Source organism: Petaurus breviceps, unplaced genomic scaffold, assembly GCF_028583685.1.
Source record: "Petaurus breviceps papuanus isolate PSGF00001 unplaced genomic scaffold, PetGlider_PUasm1.0 37, whole genome shotgun sequence".
In the NCBI taxonomy this organism is placed as follows: Eukaryota; Metazoa; Chordata; class Mammalia; order Diprotodontia; family Petauridae; genus Petaurus; species Petaurus breviceps.
The window spans coordinates 38,611,330-38,638,280 of NW_027186296.1; the positions used below are offsets into that span (position 1 = coordinate 38,611,330).

Consider the following 26,951-nt stretch of genomic DNA (forward strand, 5'->3'; position numbering starts at 1 on the left):
CTTTCTCATAGTTCCTCCCATTCATTCTAATTCTTCTTTATAACATGACTAATGTGAAAATATGTTTAATAGGAATGTATATGTAGAGCCTATATCATGCTGCATGCCATCTTGGGGAGGGTAAGGGAGAAAATTTAAAACTTATGGAAGTGAATGTTGAAAACTAAAACTTAAAAATTTTTTTTAAAAGCAACTGAATCTGCCATATGAAAGTACTCCAAACTGAGGTAAAATCTGATATTCCTATCTTCAGGATGCTGAAAAAAGCACCACAAAAAAACAAAGGTTTTGACTGTAAATGTTTTAATAGAAATCCACCATCTTTCGCCTCCTCAGAGGCAGCATAAGATCCATGACAATCACAAAGAATACAAGTTTTTTCCTTGAGAGTGCAGGCTACTTGACTGCAAAGCTGAAATGCCTGATTTCATAAGAACTCAAGTTGAAAGAACATGTCAGAAGTCAGTATGAACAAGTTAAGTGTTGATGAGAAGCTTCAGGCATGCAAAATACTGTCCTACCAAGGAATAAATTAAAAGGGGAAAATGCCTTCCTTATGCTAATCAGGTGTTTGATATCAAGCCAAGATACTGTCCTAGGCTCACAGCTCCTGTAACTATAAAGTATAAATCATTGTGTGATCTCTGAGCATGAACAATGACATGTTTCAGGACAGGGCTGAAAGATCTATTTATGCCTTGAATGCTTTTCTTCAAATGTTTCTTCTAACAGACTTTCTACATGGTATACTCAAAATGCAGTGGAGAAAACCCTATTAATCTTCAAAACAAGTGATCTTTTTTCTTTCAAATTCCTCCTACCCCTGCTAGGATTTTCCTTCCAGAATCTCTTACTGACACTAGCTAGCCGACTGCCAATTTCCCAGATTCGTTTTCCCAATTATGCTACAATGGTAAGTGAAAAAGTCAGTTTAACTGCAATAGAATGAAGGCAACTATGATGCTTCCAAAAAATTGTTTTTCCCACTTCTTATAAATAGACAACTGAGTAGACTCTGTGTAATGAGCACAGATAAAGCAATATATTATGTTTGAGCACTGCCTTAAATTTACTTCATTCTAATGATATGAATTTTTAAAATTATTTAACTTCAACAGAAGTCTGAAAAAAAAAGGGGGTTACTTGCAATTAAGCCACCAGAGAAGAGAAAGTTAATGGTTCCAGATCTGATTTCCTGTCATTCTCTCAAGTCTTATTCTCTATCCAATGCCCACACAATCAAAACTATAGCAAAGGACAGCCCACCAGCAATAAGAGGTAAAATGTAGGTTCAGCAAAGGTTCTAAGACCACAGAGTCTATCCCCAATATGGCTCAGATAAAAGTTTATCAGTGGCTGGGCCTAAACTGATCATCAAAAGATTGACCTTGTGGTAACTCAACAAATAACCTATAATACTCATGCTTTTTTTGGTCTCTGAGCCCCATGTCTACAGCTTTCAGTTAACTGTAAGAGAGAGTGCCATCTTGCTTTTCCTTACAAGCCAGTGCTGAAGATGAGAAATCTCAACTAAAAAAATGTACAGCACAAGGTTCTGCCTTTACATGCTCAGTAAATGTAGTTGGCTGGCTGATAGAAGCAGAGATTGGGGCAAGTCCTCCTACTATCACTAACTATACAGTATATGTAGGAATTATGTACTGTTCTTAGGATGGTGAAAGTTAGCAGTCAAGTTTAGTAGGCTGAACATGAGGGTTACCGGTCATGCATGTTCTGTGGTGAAGTGGTACAATAAGTAGAGGAATGTTACCTGGGGCTGCAGAATCACTGAAAATTAAAATTATTAAACTTTAGAAAAGCCTTTGTATTGGCATAATAGATAAAATCATTAAGAACTGCAGATTATGAGTCATCTGGTAAGAAGCCATTTGCTGCTCTGCTTAGTTGGTTTTTCTCTTTTTGGGTCCATAGATCCTCCTTCGTTGTTTGTAAAGGTGACGGAAATTTACAAACAGTCCTAAAACGTTAAGTGAGCAAAGATTAGCACTCAGAACACTGGTATCAATAATTATAACCAGGGTGATTCTGGAGGGTAAGGTTAAAGAGCAACCCCTTATCACAGTGCTTCCCACATCTGTCAATACTTGTTGAATGAAAGTGACTGATCTACACTAGTGGTTTTCAAAAAGTGGGCTGGAAAAGATGGTTATTTTTTGTGAAAAACTTAAGTATTTTTAAACTACCAAATTTTAATTCCTAATTTTTCTAAAACTATCAATGTAACCTACATAAACAAAAGTTCTTTAGTGTTCTCAATAATGTTTAAGAGTGTAAAGGTGTTGTGAGACCAAAACGTTTGAGACCCACTGCTCTAGGCTACTAAATAAAGAAGCATTTTCCACTGGACTAATACTGAGTCAACCCTAAGCATGGATTTAAAAATTATTTTATAATAAAAGAGAGTCATGGGAGTATATAAATTAAGGATAAAGAGGGAAGAGAAACTGCACATTAGGAAACCACAAAACCTCACTTGTCAGACTTGTCTCATATCCACACAGGGCCTAAAAGGCTCTTTAAGAGAAAAAGGTATGAGCACCCATGGTAACATCTTTGCTGGCTGCCCAGGACATTTTTGCTTCTTTCTGGGTTGTTACTGGTTATTTTTTGGATAATGGGTGACATATATACCGATTCTGGATTAGTGGAACACAGCTGCAATTACTCCAGGTAGAGACAACATCCTGAAAAGCATTATTTAAAAAGTAGTGACCCTTGAAATGGATATGAAGCACAAAATGTCTGCCCAGGAAGTGGGTAAACAAATTTTAGCAATTTAGGGAGCAAGAATTTCAACTCAGATGAGTATTTTCTCCACCTAGATGGCTTTCTACAGGTCTTTTCCCCCTCTCCTCACCACTGTAACACTCTCAGAAAAAAAAGTTTCTGATGATGGATCTGGTAATGAACACATTTCTAATGATGGTTCACCTGCAGAGCCAATACTTACCTAAGAATATCATTATAAGATAGATTTGAAGAAAGAATGAAAATTTGACTGTGATGTTCAGTGGATATGGCAATGTAAAGCTGAACTTCCCCGTCTCATTGAATACTGGAATAGACTGGATGACTGCAACAGCTGAAAGCACAAGGTAACGCCTGTCAGAGAGGCAAACCAACGCACTCACATCTGATGGCACCAACTTTTAATGTACTGCCCTGAAAATTCTGATTTTATATTTGTTCGAAACATCCTTTCAAGAGGTTTACCTTTCTTCCTATTTCTAAATCTTCACAACTCCAGCTATCAACATAGATTTCAATGGCCTATAAAATAATTCCATAGCTAAGCCACCCCCAATGGGGTTCCCAATATTAGGGTTCCTAGGTCTGGAACTCATGGGAGGAGCATCATCATCTGTAATAGATTCCCATCTTCTACTTTCTGCATCAAGTTCTGGGCCAAGAGCCTTCCTAAGAGAAAGTGAAATGTTTCTACAGAATGCAACGTGCAATGAGATATAAACATACTGCACAGAGTCCTATACACTTCATTATCTTAATTTAATTTGATTTTTTTCAACAGCTAGGACAAGAATATCCCCAGTTGGAGTTGAGAAAACAGTCTAGGAGCTTAAAAATCTAACAGCTGGTTAAGAGCAGGCAGGTTTCCTGACAATTAAGAACAATGCTCTTTTTCCCCATGTTAAAGCTGCCAATTCTGTGTGTAAGCCACTAAAGAAAGAAAATCAAGTAAGTGTAAGAATGACTCCGTCATTTGTAAATGAGCTGGTCTCTCCAGACTTAATCTATATTTTCAGTTTACTTTGAAGCTTTTTGGTCTAACAACTTCTGTTGCCATCATGCAGTCACTCCTGATTGATCAGAAAATAAATTGCCAAAATGTTCAATTACAATTTCCATTATTTTTAATTTTTTTCTCCTACTGTTTCCATACCTGATAGTGGCCTCACACTCGCCAGTCACCATGGCCAAATAGAACATGGTCTCACCTGGAGATCTAGTCCAAACTCTGAGAAAGTTAGCTATGTGACCTTGATCATATCACTTTTATCTCTTGACTTCAGTTTTCTCATCTCAAAAAATGAATTGAACTCAAATAGGTTCATGTACAATTGGTAAAGAAAACCCAGAATTTCTAAAAAATACCTTCTGCCAAACATCCCAGAGGATAGACAGGAATCCAGATGGAGTATCGGATCCATGTGAGTAATTTCCATTCTATGTCGATGCAGGAAAGCATGTAGAATGGATACCTATTGCAAACAAGAAACCAGTTTATTTGTTTTTTTGAGGCTACTTTCTCAAACCTCAAGAGGTTCACTGTACCTTTAAAAAGTACAGTCATGCAATCCCAAAGGACTAATGATGAAGCATACTATCTACTTCCAGAGAAAGTACTGATACTGTTGGAATACAGACTGAAGCATGCTACTTTTCACTTTCTTTAATTTTTTTTCTTTTATTTGAGTCTTCTTGTACAAAATGACTAATATGGAAATGTTTTACATAATTGCACATGTATAACCTGTATCTGATTGCTTATTGTCTCAGGGAGAGGGCAGGCTATGGAGAGAGGGATGGAATTTGGAACTCAAAACTTTAAATAAAAATGTAAAAAAAAAAGTATAGTAATATCTCAATCATTTTTATCCCAGTTGAGATCATTTCCCAGAATACTTTTGGGCCACCCCCCAAATTTCGAAAGATAAAAATTCATTTCTCAACTAGTCCAAACCAAAAGAAAAGTAAATCTGCTTCCTCCAACCCCAACATAATATTAAGACAATCTATACTACCCTCTCTATTAAAGAACCATTGAATCTTAAGAGCCAGAAGGGGTTTTGAAAATTCACCTAGTCTAACTTCTCATCCTGTGCAGAATCCCTTCAATATTCCCATCATATGGGTTTTCCAACCTCTTAAATATTTATAACGATTCAGGGCAGGGGAGAGCATATTACATCTTTATCATACAAGTGAATTGATTTCATTTTTTGACAGCTGTTATGTAAAAACTTCCAAGATTAAGCAGATTCTTAGTTCTTCGTTCTAGAGCTTTACTGATTAAATCTTATCTTCCTTCCCTACCCACCATAACAGCCTTTCAAATGTCTTCCTTTATCTAAGCTAATCAGCCCTATTTCATTTAGCTATTGCTCCAGTGAGTTTTGAGTTCCTTTCATATCCTGTGTCCCTTTGCTAGTATCCGTCTTAAAACTACAAAGCCTAGACCTGAATGCAATACTCCAGACTGTATTTATGATCTTCCTAGTTGAAAGAAGAAATTATTACCTCTCTTTCTTTAGATGCTATATATATATATACATATATATATATATATATTTTATCAATATAGCCTTAAGGCACCTCTGTTGGCTACATCCCACAACTTACTTATAATTTGGTTTTTATTTATCCAACAGATCTTTGAAACATGAACTACTACATCATCAGGTCTCCTATACGCTATAATTTTGAGGATGAATTTTTTTAACCTAAGTATAATTCATATTATACTTCATACTTTTTATATAGACTTCATACTTATCACTACTAAGTTTTATTTTGTTAATCTGTCCCCATAATTCCTTTCTTAAATCTTTCTGAATGCCAATTTTGTGAACCAACATATGTGCTTTGTGTTATCTGTATATGTTCTAAACAATGCTTTCCCTAACTATCCAAGTAGTTGGTAAAAATGTCCAAAAGGTAAAGGATGAGTATAGAAGTTTATGGAATAACAGTCAAGACTTCCCACAGAGTTGGTATCAATTCATTAGTAAATACTTTTATGAATCTACCTGACTATACTATTATCTAGGCCACCTCTCTCCATTCACATGGTCATTATGAGAAATTTTATCAAATCCTCTGTTGAAATTCAACCATCCTATGGCTCCAGCATTTCTCTGATCTGTCAGCCTAGCTACTTCATATAAGAGGTGGCTATATAGTGACTACCCATGGAAAAAAGAACTGGTATGTGTTATGAAATTAGCCTCTTACACCTGGGCACAGCAAATATAAACCAATAATGCATAGTTCATGTTCTAATTCAGTACCAGGGAGAGGAGAAGACAGAGGGGATGGTTGGGAGCGGGGGGGGGGGTTGGGAGAAAGAATGCAAGAGAAAAAGAGTATGTGGGCCTGAAAGAATGTGAATGCCCTGCATAAGATACTCCACCCAGCCTAAGTTGGGTATAAACCCAATATATGGCTCATAGCCACCTACAAACAAAACAAACTGATACAGAATCATCACCCCTTAAATTGCTGACCATTTCCCAAAGAGGTAAGGCTACAAGTGCCACCTGCTTCTCGAGAATGCTCTCTCCTACTAACCCCATGGGAACTCAGTTCCTTGACCCCAGGTCCCATCAGCCCTCTTAGAATGCAAGAGTGCTTTTGGGGGAGATATTCATTTTCTTTTTTAGGCTTTCATCCTATTTTTATTGATGTCTTTAATTTTTATCATCACATTCCTTTCCATATATAGACTTCTCCCCTCCCCTCTCCATCAAGGTGTCCTTGGAACAAAAATAAAAGAGCAAGGACGAGAGTTCAGCAGAACCAAGCTACATCATCATCATCATCATCATTTACATAGTGCTTACTATCTGCTAGGCACTGTACAAAGAAAGCACTTTACTATTGTCATGTCATTTGATCTGGTCTGACAGATGTGCAACATTCCACATTCATAGTTTCCCACCCTCTTGCAATGAAAAGAGGGAGGTGCTTTTTCAACTGCAAAGTTATTTTTTCCCCCATGTGGGAGTTTGTACCCCCAAAGAGATCATATTAAACCTGTCATTGTTTCCACAAGGCATAAGCATCCAGATGGGACCACCTCAGATCTTTGGCCTAAATGAAAGAAGAATATGATGGGAAGCAGGGAGAAGTCACATGCCAATCATTCTCTCACACATGCAACAACTATGGTTGTGTGTTGATAGGCTCCATCCCTGAGCATCCATGGAGAATAGCTCTATCCTGGGAGAACTGCTTTGGGTGGAGAATGCGTTTCTGGGTAGCATTTTAAACACAAGTTTGTCCATTTCTGCATCTAATACCAGAATCCAACACACCTGAATATCTCTATTGTGCTCCAAAGATAAAATACAAAGAAAACCACAGCTTTGCTTTGCATTTCTTCCAAGCTGCCGATGATGACAAATAAAATGAAATTTCTGCCAAATAACTGTCAAAGAAAGAAAAATTGAAACAGTTTAAAAAAAAACCTGCAGACATATAATTCCTTTTCTGCCCCACCCCCACCCAAGAGTGTATATAACAGTGTTTTATATATATATGTATGTATGTATAATTGTAGCAACTGTCTATATATAACTAGCAACAATTTAACTCCAGTGATTAATAGCAACTGAATGAACTTGAGATCATCCACCAACTTGTAACCCAGACACCAGAAGAAGTCCAAGTATCTAAAGCAATCTATTGTGATAGAAAGGCAACCTTGTTTCCAAGTCCACCACCAACAGAGATCCCATCCTCTGGTTGTACTACTTCCTATTTTGTAACACCACCCTCAATTAAATTAAGCTTCTTAGTCCTCCCTTTCCTCAAATGACCCTGTAAAAAAGACCTAACTTAACCCACTCTGCCCCTCTGTCACAGTACCAACTTGTCAGGGCACAACTGGCCCCCTCGGTCCCCAGGCATGAACAATCCTGGCTCCTTCAATATCACCAAGAAAGCTCTGACTTAATAATAATGCTGTCCTTCAAAAATGAAATCTCATGTCCTATTGATAGTGTCACTGAGTACACCAATAATGCTTCAGGCTTTAAGGCTTTCATATCAGTGAGTTGCCTAATACATCTATTATCCCCATTTCTGAGGAAAAGAAGGCAGTGGTTAAGGCACTTATCCAGTGCCACTTGGTTAGCTGAGGCTCAAAATCTGGGTTTTAATCCAGATGTCTTGACTTTAGTCCAGGGCTCTATTAGCCCCACCCCACCACTATGAAGTAGCATTTCCTAGGTAAGCTACATTCAATCTCTTTCTAAAGAGAGTTACCTAAAACATAGACTTGACCACCATTTGACCTTGGGGCTAACCAGACAGTACGTGTGAGAAGTACAAAAGGGTCCAGAACAGACCACCCCAAGCACATAACCTTGTTCTCAACTGCCCCCACAGAGATGGTATTTATATTCTTTGCATTCAGGTTGCCAGAAAAAAACAGCAAAATTCATGGCCAAAGGTTGCACATCTCTTGAAAACTGTGTATGTATGGAATCTGTGCAAAACTAATTGTGGCAAAAGCAACTGCCGGTCTTACTTGAGGGTAACTGAGTTCCAAAAGAAAAGCAAAGCATTATTTTTGTTAAGGTGAAATTAAAATGGGAAAACTCCAAACATCTGCTTACTTACGTTCATGCAGGGATAGGAAAACAAAGAATGTTATTATTTCTAATGAAGTGCTTTAGTACATACTTTTTGCCTAGGGAGAAAGAACTGAGAAAACGGTCTAGTTTTCTGCTCCATATAGAGGGTGTCCAAAAAGTCTCAGTGCAGTTTGAAGCTATTTTTTTAAACCTAAAACTGCACTAAGACTTTTGGTACATGCTGTATTTAACCTTCCCTGAAGCCCTCCTCTGATGCTCCACTGTGGCCCAGAGGTAACCCGACTTCTTAGATACCATGTCAAGGGAATTCAAGCTCTGGCAGGTTATACAAGTTCACAAAGGCCTTGAGCATGGGCCTAGGGACAGGCTGTCATCCAAGGACAAGGCTAACCAAGGCTAGACAAGTTCTGTGGATGGCCAACAGATGGAATTTTTTTAGTCAGAGCAACTTATTAAATATTCCATCTGCTAAGGTGTGGCGGAGTAAAATAGATAACAGAGTATCCAAATTAAAGCACTTAACAGCTATTCTCTAATTTCCAGCTCTGCCAAAGAGCTTTCTGCCTCCTGGAGCGAGTTGTCAGTAATGGAATACATTCAAAATGACAGAACTCTATTTTGGAAAATTCCCCAAGATATGATTTTCTTTATGCTTAGGCAGAATTCTACCTACCTATCTATAAACAGAAAATTATTTGAAAACAGTGCCATACCCAGTGAAATCCTTTACCTACAACCCTTCTGCCCACCTACACACTACCTGGATCAAGGTGGGGATCACTGGAGACCGAGTGACTCTAAGAAAGGCATTGATGATCTCAACAACTGCCAGCATCTGGCAGAAATACATCATGTCAGCCATGGTGTGGAATGTGTCATAGAAAGAATCTGTAAGATACAAATATCCATTAACAGAAAACTAAGTGGGAGAGTTCCTGAAAGACTAATTTCTCAAAAGAATACATTCCCTCTATGGAGGGCTTAAGCAGAGGAATATAAAATTCAAGAAACCCAATTAGATTCAAGTACATTGCCAAGACAAACACTCATGCCAGCCCAAAAAAAGTTCATGCTATCTTTGGCTCCATTCATAGCAGTGTCTAACATGAGGGAAGTACCAGTCCCGCTGAACCCTGTCATGGTCAGACCACATCTAGAGCACTATATTTAGCTTAGGAAACTATACTTTAGGAAGAACACTAACTGGACTACATCCAGAGCAATACAAGCAGGGGAATGAGAGATTTTGGAAATATTTCCTATGGGTAAGATGAAGGAACTAGGGACTTTAAAAACACATCACATCAGTCATGGAAGTAGAGGAAAAAAACCTTGGGGGTAACATGATCCCTGGCTTCATGTAGCTGAAGGACTGCTGTGTGGAAGGGGGAAGAAGGCTCGTTCTGCTTGGCCTCACAGGGCAGAACAAGCAAAGAATATTAATGCACTCTTAGGGGAGCTGTGAATTGGTCCTGCCATTCTGGAAAGCAGTTTGGAACTATGCCCCAAAAGCTATTAAACTGCAAACCCTTTCATCCAATAATACCATTATTAGGTCTACACAATAAAGAGATCAAAAGAAGAAGAAAAGGACATATGAACAAAAAACATAGTAGCTCTGTTTACAGTGGCAAAGAAATGGAAACCAAGGCATGCTCATCAATTATGGTATGGCTAAACAAGTTACAATGGTATGTGAATGTGGTGGAATACTATTGTGCTGTAAGAGATGATAAAGGGGACAATTTCAGAAAAATCTGGGCAGATCTGTATGAACTGGAGCCATGTGAAGTGTGCAGAAGCAGGAGAATAACCTACACAGGAACAATATTATAAAGATAAACCCACTGTGAAAGACAGGAACTCTGATCAACACAATGACCCACCACAATTCCAAAGGACTCCTGATCATCTCCAGAAAGAAAACTGATGGACTTAAGAGTGCATATATAAACATTTTTTTTCCTTTTTTGGGGGTGAAGCATAGCTAATGTGGAAATTTGTTTTGCAAGACTATACATATTTTAAAAAAATTTTGCTTTTCTTGCCTTCTTGTTGAGTGGGGGAGGGGAGAAGGAAAGGGAAAGGATTTGGAACTAAAAAAACAAAAAAGTCTCTGTGCTTTAAAAAAATAAATAAAAAGTGAGTCTCTGACCTCAGGCAGTTCACATTATTCAAGTGGAAGGATACAATATGTTCATAGGTATTTACAAGATATATAAAAAACAAATACACTAACAACTGAGGCAAACAGGAAAGGTCTCCAAAAGAAGGGATATTTGAACAAAGCCTTGAAGGGAATAAGAGGTTCCAAGGGAACAAAGGGGAAGAGGAAGAGTATTCTAAGTATGGCAGCTAGCCCATGCAGAAGATTGAAGGTGGTGTATGGGGAAGGTCAAGAAGGCCACTGTGGCTAGAGTATAAAATCCATGAGGGAGTAAAGTGTAATGAGCCCTGTCAGATCTGGAGGTCTGCCTTGACAAAATAGAAAGCTCATTCATACATTTGACTGTACCAATGAGACTACAGTTCAGTTCCTGCTGTTGAGAGAAGGTGAAGGAAGAAAGAAGGGGGTGAAAGGGAAGGAGGTGGAAGCAAGGTCTCTCTGCTGAGAGTGGAAAAGGGGTAGAAATGGAGGTGGCTTGAGAAGAGGTCTAGAACAGCTGCTGTGATAAGTACATCAGAGTTTCTATGTCCAAAGCCATTAAATGCTGTTAAAATGGTAAGTTTATGAGCTGGGTGAAATATTTAGGATTGATTGGTGTGGCTGCACTTATAATTAAATATCTTTATAGTATTCTTTGATGCATATAAGAGATGGAACATCCTGGGTAAACTAAATCAGTTTGTAATTTAATCAATACCTAACATAAATATCCCTTTGTAGTCATAATGGTAACATTAAAACATGCAATTTGGCCAATGAGGGAATTCCACCCAGCTATTTTCCCTTCCCAGATCACCCTGACTGACCAGGGCCTATTACCAGATATTCACTCAGTTGATGTAGTGTTGCCCTAAAACTGATATTCACAGAATATTAACAAAGAGGTAAAGAAGTGTGAAAGGCCCAGTTGGGGGCTGTCACTGCCTCTGGAAGGTCCAAAGAGCTGAGCTTCTCAGTAAAGCCATTCAGCCAGAGGTCAGTGGGAAGGGGCAGGGGCAAGAGGAGAAAGGAGAGGACAGAGTGAGAGCACATCAATGCAGATAAGGGAGAACCCACCTCACGAGGCAGTTAAACACCCTAGTACTGACAACTCTCTAGAACAAGGCAATATATATAGACATAGGTATCTATTGATAGCTATATATATTATATATATATATATATATCTTCATACATACATATACATGAGTACATATGTATATATACATGTGTATGTATATATCTTTTCAGGTTCCCAATAAATGTTTTGGGAATATGAAGGTGAATCCAGGAATCACTTTCAAGATCGTAAGTATAAAAATGAACGAATAAAACCAAATGGGAAGGGAGAGATGAGGATTTGTGCCCGAGTTCCCTTTTTTAAAATTCCACTTCAAAATGGTCAATTTTACACTAGTTGTCTGAGGAGTTTTTCCACTATAGTCTGCCTGCTACCACTCTACTTTGCAGAATACATACTATGTGTTCAGACAGGTGGAAGAATAGCCTCCCTTGGGGCGTTGGGGCGGCTAGGTGGCAGAGTGAGTAGAGCACTGGCCCTGGAGTCACAAGGACCTGAGTTCAGATCCAGCCTCAGACACAACACACATACACCCAAAGAAACTAGCCGTGTGACCTTGGGCAAGTTACTTAACCCCAATTGCCCTCCAAAAACCAAAAACAAAACAAAACAAAACAAAAAAAAAAAACGAATAGGTTCCCTTTCCTGAAGAGAGGGATGACAAAGTCAGGAGGCAGCCCCTGATGTAACTGTATCTACTGCTCCCTGGATTCCAGAATGCATGGGATTAGGCTGAAAATACAGCAATCTCCCAGACCAATTTGGCAGCTATGTGGCTGGACTCCAGCATCTTCATGGCTCAAGAACCCCTAGAAGAGGAGCTAGGGAGTCTGGGGCACCGAGGATCCTCTCACATAAAGGGTTACTAACATTTGCTCATGAATAAAATATGATGTAATAGGAAGAACACTGGGCTGGGGGGTGGGGTGAGGGTGGAGTAAGGAGAGTTGCATTATGGGTTTAAATTTGCTACTAACAAGTTCTAGGACCATGGGCAAGCCCCTTTCTCTTCTCAGCACCAGTTTCCTCCCTATCTCATAGGGAGATGTAAATACCAAAGGTAATCATCAGGCTGGATGTAAAAACGTAAAGGTCAGGTCAAAGCTCTACAAATGGGAGCTAACATTAATGTTACGCCACAAGCTCAGCTCAAGGGGAAGGGAAAGGAAGCCGGTGCTTGAGAAAGTGGAAGGCTTGGACATGGGCCTGCTTACTTACCTTTTCCTAAAATAAACAGCCGCACTGTCATGTTGACAAAGATCCACGAGAATCCTAAGAACTGAACCAGATTATACATAAACAGGTATCCTCTTTTCAGGTTGGCGAAAGCTGAAAATCAGAATAAACAGTGCAGTTAGCAACAAAGAAATTATCATGGCAGGAGGCAGTTTTTTAGGGATTAAATGCCTGACTTTGTTTTTTCTTCCCCAAAGCCTGAAGCTCACAGGCAAACTCCTTCCATCGAGGCCTGTGTCAGCACAGCTCCCTAGTTTCTCTCTCAGAGAAGAGAGGACCCTTGTGAACAAGGAGCAAGAATGTTTTATGACAATCACTGCACTTCCTTTCACATCTCTGAGAAGCAAGTGTGCAGGTACAGGGAGCTCAGGAAAATGAAATGTACAATATCTGGTGACCTTGGCATCTATAGAAAACTTTATAGGTGGAGGAGGAGGAGATGGGTATGGATATGCCCATATCTCCCCTATAATCTATTGTTACTTCAATACAGGGAAATTTTTTAAGCTGGGTAGACCAGGTTGTGTTACACAAGGCGAGAACAGGAATGAAAGAGAAGACAGCACCAGGAAAGAGAACAGGACTGGGGCCAAGTGTGAGGGAAGAGGTAGGAGCAGTGCCAAAAGAGGGAGTGTGGGACTTGGAACAGGGTCAGGGCAGAAACTGAGTAGGGGCTAGGCAGTTTTCAGTAGAGAAATCATGAGTTCTGAGTTTTGCTGTTACATACCCATTCCCAGGCTGAAATAGCCTTCAAAAACATCTAATCAAAAGGCTTGGCTTATGCTCAAATAATCAAATTCCACAATATGACCAATCAAAAGCAGGCCCAGGATAGGACACCAAGTGCCAGGCATCTATCACATGTGATTCATTTAAATTTCAATGTGTTCATTTTGTCTTTTGTCTCCAGTAATCCTTGTCTGCCTCTGCACCATTGAAGAAGCAGAGTTCTAAGGTCTTTCATTTCTTTCTATGGAAGCAAGGTCACTTACTTATGGGTTCCTCCCACATTGGAAAAGTGAAGACAGAAAACAAACAAGTACCACTGAAATGTGAGTATGTTGTTTAGAATAAAATCAAAGGAAGTCTGATCTCAAACACTAATGGTTACGTTTATAGAATCCATCTCTAAGAGGTAGTAATAGCAGGAAATATAAATGGGATTCCAAAAAGATTCTGAATGGAACACACTGAGCAGTAGTGCAAGCTAACTTGCAATGAGTCCAAATACACCCTCCACCAGCCTTCCCACAGCCCCTCACATTCTTTGGGCAGTCTCTCTTGGCAAGATAAACACAAAATTGGATAGACAATGGATCAAACATAGCATAGCAATATCTATATTGCTATACCCTGTCTAATCTGCAACCACACCACATCATTTCATTGCTCTGACCACCTCCCTGTATCCTAACAGATGAAACTCAAAGACAGTTCCAAAATGTGAGGAATAAATTAAGGATGAGGACTTTGATTCAAGAACACACAGCCATACATAACCCCCATACACATTCATAAACCACCCCCACATACACACCTATACACCCGCACCCAAACACCTCATTTCAAGAGCAGGGAAGGTTTGGAATCAGAGGACATCACCCTTCTTTGTGAATTCACATCCACCCAAGTCTACCACTGCTTTCATGTCCAATTTCTGTAGGTTCATCCCACTCCCACTGAAAGATAACTGTAGTTAACACTTGAAATGGTAACAGCAGCATCAACTAACTTACAGTCATTTGGAACTCTGGACTCCATCCTGATTTTGTTTATCCGTTCTTCTTCCTAGAATTCAGGGAGAAGTTTCCCCAACAGCAATGAGGAACACTGCTCAGACACTGATCAATACCCCAAAATTAGATAAATGGCCTAGTTTCCCCAAAGCTCTCTCCTTTCAAGCTTGGTCCTTGTGTTATTGAGCATCCTTAAATATCCATATCTGGGACCAAATTTTACCTGCCAGGAAATCTCTCAAAATATCACCCTTGCTCACTGGCATTGCCATTTACTCTCAGAGCACCCAAGTTTTCACTCTTGGAGCCTAATAGGTTTTCCAGTGGACAGCTGGCTTTTGTTCTAGAAAGGGCCTTTTATCAGTCATTTTTCCTTTATCTCTGCCTCTGAATAACAGAACTATAACTAAGCAATCCTAGACAGATTCAAAGAATGGGTGAGTGGGAAGTGAAGGAGAAGGGCAGAGGAAGTATGTATGGCAATTTTTAAAGATTTGAGAATTTTTCTGAAAACTTTTCAAGAGGGCTAAATAGTGGATATTTCTGTCCTCCAACATTTCTCCAGTAATGTTAAATTAGAGAAGGAACTGGGTAAAGATAAGCTCTATGAGCTCAACCATCACCCAACTGCTTGGACTCTTACCAAATGTGCATCCTTGCATGCAACTAACCACCAGATCATGACTGACCTTGGCTTTGAGTTCCATTTCTGCATCAGACTCATCCAACCAGCGATCAAAATCAGGGGCCAAAAAAAGAGGGCGCTTTTCTTGTTTAGTCAGTCTCTCCCACCAATGATTCTCCTTCTTCTGCACTGTGATGTTCACCTGCCTTTGGGTCAGCTTATGAATCAGCTAGGAAACACAAGAAAACAAAATTAGGTCTGTCTACCCTTCTTTTCCTCTTCTACCCTTCTCCTACAAATATATCAAACCTAAGTAGTGCTGTGGAGAAATATTTCATTGGCTGCTGACAGAGATGCCAAATCCTAATAGAGGATAGGCTGTTCACCCAGAAGGAATTGCTATATGGAAGTGGAGTAACAGTTATTCTTTGGAAACATCTATAACCTATGCCTACAATTTATTCAGAAAGAACAAATAGAAGATGTGAGTTTAAGACAGGTATGTGGTATAACAGAGCAGCAGATTTGGCATCAGGAGAGGCCAACTCAAGTCCCATCAGACACTTCCTAGCTGTATGAAGTAAGACAAGTCACTTCACTAAGCTTCAATTTCCTCATCTGTAAAACAGGAATAAAAATGTTTGTGAATTCTACTTCATAGAGCTGCTGTAAAGAATGCTTTGTATGCCTTAAAGGGATAGAGAAATCTATTTTTATTATTATTCTCTTCCCAAATCCCATAGAACTTGAAATTAACTGGCCAGAAACTTCAAGTTAGTTTCTCCAATCCACGGTTAGTCTTCTTTCCACTCAGTAAAAGAACCTGAGTCTGAATTCTGCCTTTCATCTGTGAGCATGAGCAAATCAATTCCTTCTCTAAGTTAAAAAAAAAAAAGACAAAGAAATTAAATGACCAGAAACTTGGTACTTAAAGGTCACAGAACAGATCACAAGAATACTAGTTACTTTTTCCAATCCCACTGTGGGTGGTATGAATGAGAAAACAGGTAATAGAGGCAGATGCTGTTAGTGCCTGACAGATAAGGAGAGACAGGAGCACAGGAAGGGCTCCCAGACTCTTTCAAGGCCACATTCTCATGGGAAGGAAGAGATGAGAGAGAATATTCCCTTGTCCCTTAAGGAAAATTCCAGCATTCTCATAAAACCAGAATTATAAGAGAAAGCCTGCAGTATTAGACTTGGTAATCAACAGACATGAAAGGCTGGGTTTGAGTTTCAATTCTGTCTTAGAAGCTGCATGGTCACATAGAGGTTACCTTCCCCTGCTAGATTTGCTCTGTCATCTGTAAGATAAGTGGGGTAAGAGTAGAGAAACTCCATGATCCCTTCTTGTTCTAACTCTCATAGGCTCCTTGTTGCCTAGGTCCTACCCAATCAGTAATGAATGTATCTTTTCTGAAAGAGCAGCAAAACCCCATGCAAGCTCCGCCCAAGCATGCTCAGTCTCTTAACCACCATCCTATAAGAAGTGATTGAACTCCACTAAGAAATGTTTGGAAATGCTGGTATCAAGACCAGCACTTGGCCCATCTAGAAGCAGCTCTATCCAATAGGATTAGATACTATCTTTCTTTCCACTGGGGTTCTTCCCAGCATTTTCCCAACCAACTTCATACTTCTTAGAGTGTGTGATGAATAACAATGGCTCCATCCTCCTCCATACTGCCTACCCAGGGGCGTCTTCTATATGTTGCCTTCATGGCTCTTCTCAGACACTTTCTCAAAAATAACTGAGCCTTTAATGGAATGGAAATATGAGCTCACTCTCCTGAAGATGGGGGTGTATGTAACTCAGTCACATTTAAAACAATTAAATTAAAGCATCTGTGGGATTCTCCCTTCCATCTCATCCCCACTGCCCAGAAGCACTGGGAAAATGTATATTCCAGGGCACAAGGGGAATAGAAAGCCCTTGCTTCCACTCTCTGTAAGTTTTAGCCTTTGCCAATGTCAGCTCTTCTCACTATCATTGTGGTAGAGGTATAGAAAGGGATCTTCTCCCTGAATAATATCCTGAAAGCTCTGTTCCCTCCTTCAGTATTTCTGTATGCTGTCCACAATATAACCCACACAAACAAAAGCTCAGGGGTGGGGGGCGTAGCAGGGATTCTCAGTAATTTTTAACAATGTAAAGGCAAGGAACAGTTAGGTGTCTTGGTGGATAAAGCACTGGGCCTGGAGTCAGGAGAACCTCTGACACTTACTAGTTATATGACCTTGGGCAAGTCACTTAACCCCGATAGCCTCCCCCCAACCCCACAAAAAAAAAGAGTAAAGACAAACTAAAACCAAAAAGTTTGAGAACTGCTGGTTCAAAGCAAGAGCACCAAGGGGCTTGTGCCCCATACAATGTGCCCCTTAATCTCAAATTAGACAAAAAGGAATCTATGCTCTCTAAAACTTAGCTATTTCTAAGCTTCTGTATGGGGGGAGGGGAGAATTGTTGTTCATCCCTCCATTTCCATCTCAAAAGTGAGGCCAACAGAGCACAAACTCTCACAGGTCCTCCTAGACCTCTAAAAGTATGAGCCTGGCAACCAACCACGTGTCTGCTGTGAGACAGCTCATCTAACCATGCTGGGGAAGGAGCCTCACCACCAGGTGATGGAGTTTTTTTGGTCATAGGAGCTCAAGGAATACCACTTATCTCAGTGCTACAGCATTCAAGCCACTGGAATCTTGGAACTTCAGAACTACTAAAACACTAAAGAAGTGAATGCTAAAAAGGGAGGTAAATTTCCCCTTGGTTTTCATTTTGCTCTTTTTCACTCCTGAGGTCAGGAATATTTTTTTTTCCAAAGAAGAAGTAAACCATACCTGAGGCTTCACAGGTTCTAGGAATTCCAAGTGAAATTCATATACGTTATCTCCTTTGGCACCATGGCCATGGGCTACAAAGGAAAAACAGAGATCAGCATATACATGAGCAAAGCAAATCTATCCCCACGTCAGTTCAGGAGAGGTCTCTTATGTAGTTCTCTGTGTACATGTAAGCCAATCCAGACTGAGAAGGCCAAATATGAGAGTTTGTTTGTAGGGACAATCATTAGATATGGCTATTTAGCTTGACAAAAATTCTTTTTATTTCTATATGCACTTTGTATTTAGATAAAATTGTTTGTGGTATGTGTGGGATGGGGGTGGGAATGGTAGGCATGGAGGAAAAACAAAAGAAGCCACACAGGTATATATTTAACTTTCAAATTTCTTCTTGTTCTTGATCCATAGTCAATAGCAATTGGATGGAAGCCTTTGTATTATCTTGTTTATGAGGTCACAAAAGGAAAGCTGCCAAGATACATAGAAATTTTAGACTGCCTAACTATGGTTGTTCTCAGCTCCAGAAACTCCTATCTGAGGAGAGAGGATAAGGGTCAAAATAAAGGGAAAGAGACTGAAAGAGCAGCTACCTCCTTTTAGGACATGGAACCAAGCCAAATGGCAGAGAGAGGCAGTATGATATAATGAACAGATTCTTAAGCCTTTTTTGTGTTATGGCCCATTTTGGCAATCTGGTCTCAGAACAATGTTTTTAAATACATAAAATAAAATACAAAAGAAATCAATTGTATTGGAACATAGTTATTAATTTTTTTAAAATCAAGTTTACAGACCCCAGGTAAAGAATCCTTAATGTAATAGGAAAAGTCTTGGAATTAGGAAGCCTGGATTCATGTCCTGTCTCCAACACTTACAAGGTAACCCTTACCAGGTAACACTTACCAGGTAACCCTAGGCTTCACATCTTGGGTAACCTCTAGCATTTCACCTCTCTGGGCCTCAGTTCCCTCATCTGTAAAATGAGCAAGCTGGACTAGATGTTCTCTAAGGTTCCATCTAACTAAATCCTACAATCCTAAACTGAAGAAAAATCAAATCTTACTAAGTTCTACTTCTCTTGCCCCAGCCTAAGCTAGAACAAGAAAGTAAAAGGAAATATGGAGAAAGAAATGGCTTCTGAATTAACCCATAAAATAAACACCAAGCTCTCTTTGTTTCTCTGTACTATCACTCTCCTTTCCCATCTCCAACAGGTGTGCATGTCAGGGAGTCCAGAGCACAATGACTGCTAGATACATTGGTTGCTGACTTTCTCGACTTAAATTTTTCCTTTACAAATCCAAGATGATACTACTTTTGACACTATAATAACCAACCTTTCAAACCTAGATTACTTAAGAAAATCAGATACCAATTTTCTGGTCAATAAAAATCACTCTACATTTCTATCCCAATGGAAATTGCCATTTCAATGAAATTAACAGGGATTTTTCCCCCTTTTTTAATCTAAGTTATTAAAGAAATTTTAAGTCTTATTGATGCCTTTTCTTCTTTTGCCTGTCATTTCTGGATTTCTCTTCACTTCCACCCAGGAGTCTTCTTTTGTAACAAAGAAAGACAGTTAAGCAAAACCAGATGACCCAGTCCGTGCATCTGAGAACAGGTGCAGTTTCTGACCCTGAGGCATATATCAGCCATCATTCACTGTCATCATTGTTCTCCCCATGATGGTCCCCAAATCTAACATTCAGGAACATCTTTCCTGAGGAGGATCCCTTCCCTGGTCTGAACAAGGTGAAGTTCAAGTACACTGACCTCTCAGAAGCCCCCATACAACCTGCCCTCTGCTATGAAGAAGCTCACTGACTGTTGTAGCAATCATGATACAAATATTGACTGTTTCAATTTTGTACTTTCCAAACTCATTAATTTTTCTTTAAGTCCAATGGCATCAGAGGATAAGCAACAGTAAAGGAATAAATCAAGGCAAATAAAAAATAAAACTGCTACCAATTTTTTTTTAATTTCATAACAAGTAGAAGAGCACTTATATGTGGATACTAACCTTTGAAATGAAGGACATTTTCAGTGATGCTGATGTCAGGATGCTGTGGAAGAAGATCAAGAACATGAACAGAAACTGCAGCTCTAACGGTGAGAAAAATTAAATATTTAATTTCCACCCTCAACCTTGGGCCCTCTCTTTCCCCTGCATGCTCTGAGCTGAAATATTTGGTTATCTACTAATGCCAAGACACAGGGTTTCTGTATATTTATTTGTGGTCTATCTCCAATAGCAAGTTTTCAATTCTACAAAGCTCTACTCAACACCTGTTATGTTTAAGACACTGTTCTTGGCACTAAGGGGAACACAAACATGAAGAAAGACCCTGTGCACCAAGAGTTTACATAGGGGAGATAACATACAGACACCAAAAACACTGAGTTCAGAGGAGGGAAAGATTACAGACAGCAGTGAGCACTAGGAAAGGTATCACAGAAGAGACATTTGACCTGGGACTTGAAGAAGGAGCACAATTTCAATATTCTGTCAGCAAGGGTGAGGGCATTATATGTAGGGAATAATGACCAAAAAAATACACGTATGGGATGTCTAGCCCTGAGGAGACCTTCCCTGACTCAAGTTCCAAGTAGAAAGGCTTTTTTACTCAGTGACTAACTCACTAAGCAGCAAAGACTTCAGTTTGGAATAGAAAGATGAGAGGACAGCTCAGCTAGAATGTCTCAAATCATTAGAGCTGTCTACTGCCCGTTTTCAAGTTCCTCTAGTATCTGGGCCCTAAGTAGGACTGCTAAGAACTAATGTCAGAAGGAGTATTCCCCCCATCCCCACCCTACTCCAGCATCATTAGGCAAGAGGCAACATGTTTCCAAGGAGTCATCACTGCCTCCTGGATCAGTTCTTTCAAGCAACCTCAGAAATCTCTACTTCATCTCACATCTCTGAGAAAAAACAGATAAGGAAGGAGGAGGAGGTAGGCAGGCATGCTGAAGGACGGGGTGTGAAAGCTAACTGGGCAAACTGCCAGAAGCCAGGAGGCACATTCAGTGGCAAAGGGAACAGCTCCATTAGAACAAAAACTGTCCTCAGTAAAAGGAAGCAAGGAATTGTTAAATTTCATGTTTCATCTCTTTATGCCTGATTCTCATCAGGGCTGCTTGCTACCCACCTTGAAAAGTGATCCTATCCCAATTCTACCTCTATATGGCTGCGAAGTAAAACAATATGAGTGGCACTATTCCATTCCTTCAAGCTGGCTTCTGGCACCGTCATCTAACATAGGCTTGACTGTGTACCCAAAGGGTGGGCCTAGGAGCCCAGCAAGGACCTCAGTCAGGTTACTTCCAAATACTAGCTTGACAGGAAGGGGTAGGTTCTGTTCCAAGCTACCCACAGTATTATGAATTCTCAAGTCTAATCTTTACTGCAGTGGGGAGAGGAACTGAAGGATGGGATCACTCATTCGGAGCTAGAATAGATCTCAAAGGTTCTCATATAAACTCCTTCCTTTCTCCTCCAGTTAGTAGATAAAGAAACTAAGGAAGAGGGACATGAAAAAGTGACTTTCCAAGGTCATGCAGGCAGTGCAGAAGCCTATCTCCTGTGAATCCAAATACCATCAAAGGCATTTCTACCTGTCCACAGGCCTCATGCATTTAGAAATATTATTACCAGAAGCAAGCTCTAAACTGGGGGTGACAAGGAGGGTAAATAAGTCTCAATTTAAAGAAATACTCAATACTGGGTAATACCTTTCTTTTTGCAGACTTCCCCCCACCTCCCATGTCCCAGCTCAGGTAAGTACTCAGAGACCCTTTCTCCAACAGCCAGTGCAGATTCCTATCCCAGAACCCAGTCCCAGCACCCCCCAAAAGTAGAACCCATTATCCTAGGAAATAGCTTCATAAACTCTTACCCCATCCCTCCCTGGGAAAGCTAAGATACTCACTCATGATCACCACAAACATAGGGAACTTCCTGGCTCAGCTGATGGGAAGAACCCATGAGGTTTGGGGAAAAGGAAAAAAAAACACCTGCCAAGTATAGGGTTTAGGGGTGGGGGAGAGCACTATCACTGCAAAGTGCAAATTAAACAATTCAGAGACATATAGGTACTCATCCGGAGTAGGCCTAACAGCAGTCACCTCTAATAAAACAATTTATGATCTAAAACAGTAATATTCCAACCTTCACATTAACAAACACAGTGCAACTATGGAATGTTTGGCCACTCCTACTCTCCAGCCTCCTCTCTTATCCTAAGGTCACATTTGTTACCAGACCCACAGATCAATGGTTATGTGTGGGTGGAAGAGTTAAAGGTACAGAAGACCCTATTAACTTGTGAAAGACACTGACTTAGGGAATCAAACCCTTAACTTTGGCCATTCCAATCAAACTAAACCTAACCAATTTGCCCATCTCCCATAATCTGGGCGCCTGATTTACCTTGACAATAACCTTTGAGTACTATGGTACTACAGCAAAAGAGTTTGGTAAACTTCAAAATGGTATAAACACAGAAACACTCAATTTTTTTTGGTCTAGATCTGTGATTCCATAGATATAGGGAACTCTAGATATATAAATCACTTCCAATGATACAGACTGCTGAATCATCTGTAATCTGAATTTTAGAGTTACCTGGGGCACTAAGAGGTTAAGCAACTTGTCTATGATCCCAAAGCCAGTATGCATTAGAGGCAGGATTTGATCATAGACCTTCTTGACCCGAAGGTCAATCCTCTATCCACCACACACCATGCTGCCTCTCATTAATAAGAATCATAATTTAAAATGTTTAAATTATTAACAATTCACACTTATAAAACTTTAAGGTTTATTAAAAAAACACTCTCTCCACTAAGACCTCATGAGATCAGCATTTATTATACCCATTTATAGATGTGGAAACTGATGATGAGAATATGACATACCCATGGTCATATAACTAGTAAGCCTTCGATTCTAACTCATTTTTCTTGACTCCATATGCATCAGTTCCTTCCCTTTAACCCACACTACTATTTTTATCCCTTGAGTTGGAATTTTAAAAAATATGAATAGTTCTAACTCTGTCACTTACGAGCTATGTGACCTCTGGCAGTTACTTCACTCTCATCAATAAAAAGAGGGGACTGGATTTAGTGATATTCTAACTCTTAATACTTTTGGTTTTCCCCAAGCTCATCTAACTCATTCCCTCTGACACCAGGAATCTCCCCTTAAGAATCAATCAACTTATTGTCTCATCTGCTTATCCCAACTGTGTCAAGCCCATGAAGAACTGTCTAGTTACCTGAATAAATACAAAATAAAATATAAAGTAATTGTGGGGAAGCACTAATAACTTGGGAAAATGAGGAAAGGCCTCATGTAGCACCTGAGCTGATAAGGGTGCTGAAAAGTGGAAGAAAGGGCAGCAGAGCATTCCAGCATGGAGTACAGTTTGAAACCTTCCAATCAGCTTCTACTCCTCCTTCACCCATTTTTCACGTCATAAGATTCTACCTCCACAACCTTTCCTTCCTTAACTGTCCCCTCCTTTCCCTTCCCATCAACACCACCTAATTCTGGCCCTCATCTTACCTGATCAGGTCCTGTGACAGCCTTATAAATGGCTCCCTAGTTTTTGGCTTCTGTCCACCCTAGCAGATTAATCTTTCTAATAATGCACTGATTTGAGCCCATTACATCTTCAGTGTATTGTGGTAAAATTCTAATTTTTTGTCTCATTGTGGTGAAATTCTATTGCGGTGAAATTAGAATTGGATTTAAGAAGACCTGAGTTTGAATCCCAGCTCTGCTTCTTACTCCCTGGGTATGACCTTAAGCAAATCACTTAATCTTTCTGTGCCTTAGTTTCCTCATTTTACCCTCTAAAATAAGGGAGCTAGGTGTCGAAGTGAGTAGAGCACCAGCCCTGGAGTCAGGAGGACCTGAGTTCAAATCCAGCCTCTGACACTTAACACAAAAACTAGTCGTGCACCCTAGGGCAAGTTGCTTAACCCCAATTGCCCTCCAAAAAAAAGCAAAAAAAAAAAAAAGATAAAATAAGGAAGCTGAACCAGAGGACCTCTAAAGTCTTCAGGCCCTAGAATCTATAATCTCTATGATGATTTCTGCTCAGAAACCATTAAAGGCTTCTTACTGCCTTCTGAATACCAAATTCCTTAACCTGGCATTTGAAACTATCCTTCAGCTTTAACTTACCTTTTTCAGCTGAACTAGGGAATTTATAGTCCCTTAAATACATCCTACACTTCCCCACATCTGCACTTATGCTTTTCTTTATGTTTTAAATGTCAGATTAATCAGTGTCTGCCGGCTGAAACCCTGTCTATTCTTCATGCCTAATTTCAAATTCCACCTCTTTTTAAGGGCCTTCTCCTATAATCATCTAGATGCCTAAATCGACCTTTCATCCTCAAATTTATGATGGCACTTTATTATGTACCTTTTTTTTTTTAACATTTACCACATTCTACTTTGGAATATTTATTTGTATGCACATGCTATATCCCTTGGGAGACTGTGAACTCCATGAAGGCAGTGACCAAGTCTTATTTATCTCTTCCTACAACACAGTGCCTGGTATTTAGTATGCCCTAGTTGAACATTTATTAGTTGGTTTATCAATCAGAGGAACTGAGATTTAAACATGATGGAGAATTTTCCAGAATAGACAAAGAACTACTCGGTGTCCTTTACCCTGTGGTCTCCTCAGGAAGAACCCTGGGTCTGGGATGAACTGAGATTGACTGTGCAGGACAGCAAAAGTACAAAAGTTGCCTCACCATATACCAAGTTAATGTAAATTATGCTGAGCTCCCCACACCCACAGCCAACCTACCAAGATTTCCTCGACCAACAGCAAACAATCCCCTTTTCTGAATCACTAGAAAAGGTCAGAGAAGGAGACTTCCTCCAGGTGGATTTTGAAATACAAATATACTCACTCCTCAACCCACACTAGATAACTAGGGCCAGTTCGGGCTAGAGGAGGAGATTCTAGGGATGAGGGAACAACTTGCAAATGCATCATATCAGACCTACCTTTGGCCCCGCTTTACAAACCTGCCCCTTCCTCTTAAGTCGACTGGAAAGTACATAACAGACCCAATAGAAGGGCAATATGTCCTAATCTTTTCCAAGTCAAGGCTAGCATGAGCCCATGCATGGAGACCATGTGCACACGGAGCTGTCCTCGCTGGCAGCTGCCTGACCCGAGCCACCACGGGGCTCCCCCAGTCACGCACCTCCAGGTGCACGGGTGGGGTGGGCCAGAGAGCTGAGGGAGGCCCGGAGCCCGCTCGCAGAAGTGCGCGCGGGGAGACACACACCGAGAAACCCACACCAGAAACCCCCACACTCACCCCTCCCGCGAGGGTCACGCATATTGACCACATGGGCGGATGTTCCCATACGCTCGGGGCCGGGGAAAGCCCAGAAAGGAGGGCTAGATGTCTCCCCGGGGCAGCGGAGCCGGGTGGGCCCAGCTGGGCCGCTTTACCTGCACGTCGCTCAACTCCACACGCAGATACACCTCACGATGCCTCTGGGCCCAGTAGACGTGCGGGGTCAGCACCTGGTTCTGCATGGCCGCTGCCGGGCTTCCCGGGTGCTGGGGAGGAGAGGGCGAGGAGTCGTGTCCTCCGCAGCAGCCCGAGAGCCACGGAGCCGGAGGAACTGGCAGGGTCGCTCGGGGTGCGCGCGCCGCCGCGCCCGGACCCAGAGCCTCGGGTCCGCCCCCTTCGCCCGGAGCTCTGCGCCTGCGCACCGGAACGGCCTGGAGCCAGGAGCGTGCGCTAACCTGCGGTGGGGAGGGGGGGCGTGCCCGGTAGCTCGTCCAGTGGGGGGAAGTATGCATTCAAAGGACCGTGTTGCAGGATTTGGTGACCCCTGCCCTGCAGCCGTGGCCCTGGGTGGCTGGAGGCGGATGTAGGGGGGGTGCCCCATGGGGGACGGTCAGCGCCAGTTATCCCCTTTAGAAATCCCCTCTGGGGCTCCCTTTGCGGGCTCTGTGGAGCTGGCCGGCAGGAAGCGGGGCAGGTGGGCCTTAAAAAAAGAAACGAACAAAAATCAGGCTCTCTAACCACTTGGGAGCAAGCGGAGATAGGACTTGGCATAGCCGCTGTTACTCGCCTCGGTGTACACGGCCTCCCTCTTCAGATTTTCACTCCTATCACCCTCCTGGGTCACTCCTTTGCACCTGTCACAGCCTACCTGCCTTGTAATATACTTCTCTGTCTTTTATCTTCCCATTAGAGACCAAGCTCCCTGAGGGCGGAAACTTTTTCAGTTTTCTGTCATTACCAGGCCCTAATACAGTGCCTTGCATACTGTAAGCACTTAAAAAATGCTTGTTGAATTGAAATGCATTTGTTACACCTCCTATTCTCCTACTGTAAGTCATCCCTTAATGTTCATCTTAATCAGAAACAAAAGAACCAAAATGTAGAGTAACTTACCAGACCTAAACTTTTCTGAAGAATGGCCCTAGTAAGGTTCATTTTCCCCAGGGGAAGGGGAACATTAATAGGCCTTTGACAGTGGTTAGAGAGACACATCACATAGCTCCTCTGCCACACACTCTGTTTGCAGTACTAGAAAGAATACTACACTGATAGTCTTGAGACCCCTATCCAAATCCCAATGGAGCTCCATATTTGGTGTGAGGCCATGAACAAGTTAACTTAACCTCTCTAAACCCTAATTAGTTTCCTCATCTGTACCTGCCTCACAGGGCTGTCATGTAATATACTACGTGTTATTAATTGTGACCCTGACCTAACAACATCTGGTAGGAACATCCAGGACACTTGATAACACAAAACAGCTTGTACAAACTAATATGGCCTAAGACACTGAACTAAGTGCTGAAGTGTTGCAATCAATATTATTAAAGAGAGGTAACCTGGGATCAAATCCAGAAGTGATCAT

General features: G+C 40.9%; 1 protein-coding gene across 1 annotated transcript; it reads right to left on the minus strand.

The window, feature by feature from the left end:
- Positions 1–286: 286 nt before the first annotated feature.
- HACD3 (3-hydroxyacyl-CoA dehydratase 3) lies at positions 287–25,777 on the minus strand. Its single transcript, XM_069098272.1, has 11 exons — positions 25,522–25,777; positions 20,052–20,094; positions 18,023–18,096; positions 15,249–15,413; positions 14,560–14,611; positions 12,806–12,916; positions 9,121–9,248; positions 7,077–7,189; positions 4,135–4,241; positions 2,972–3,103; positions 287–1,978 (listed from the first exon to the last, which is right to left on the minus strand). The coding sequence occupies exons 1-11, from the start codon at positions 25,606–25,608 to the stop codon at positions 1,902–1,904; spliced, it is 1,089 nt and encodes a 362-aa protein (XP_068954373.1). The 5' UTR covers positions 25,609–25,777; the 3' UTR covers positions 287–1,901.
- Between the last annotated feature and the right edge of the window lie 1,174 nt (positions 25,778–26,951).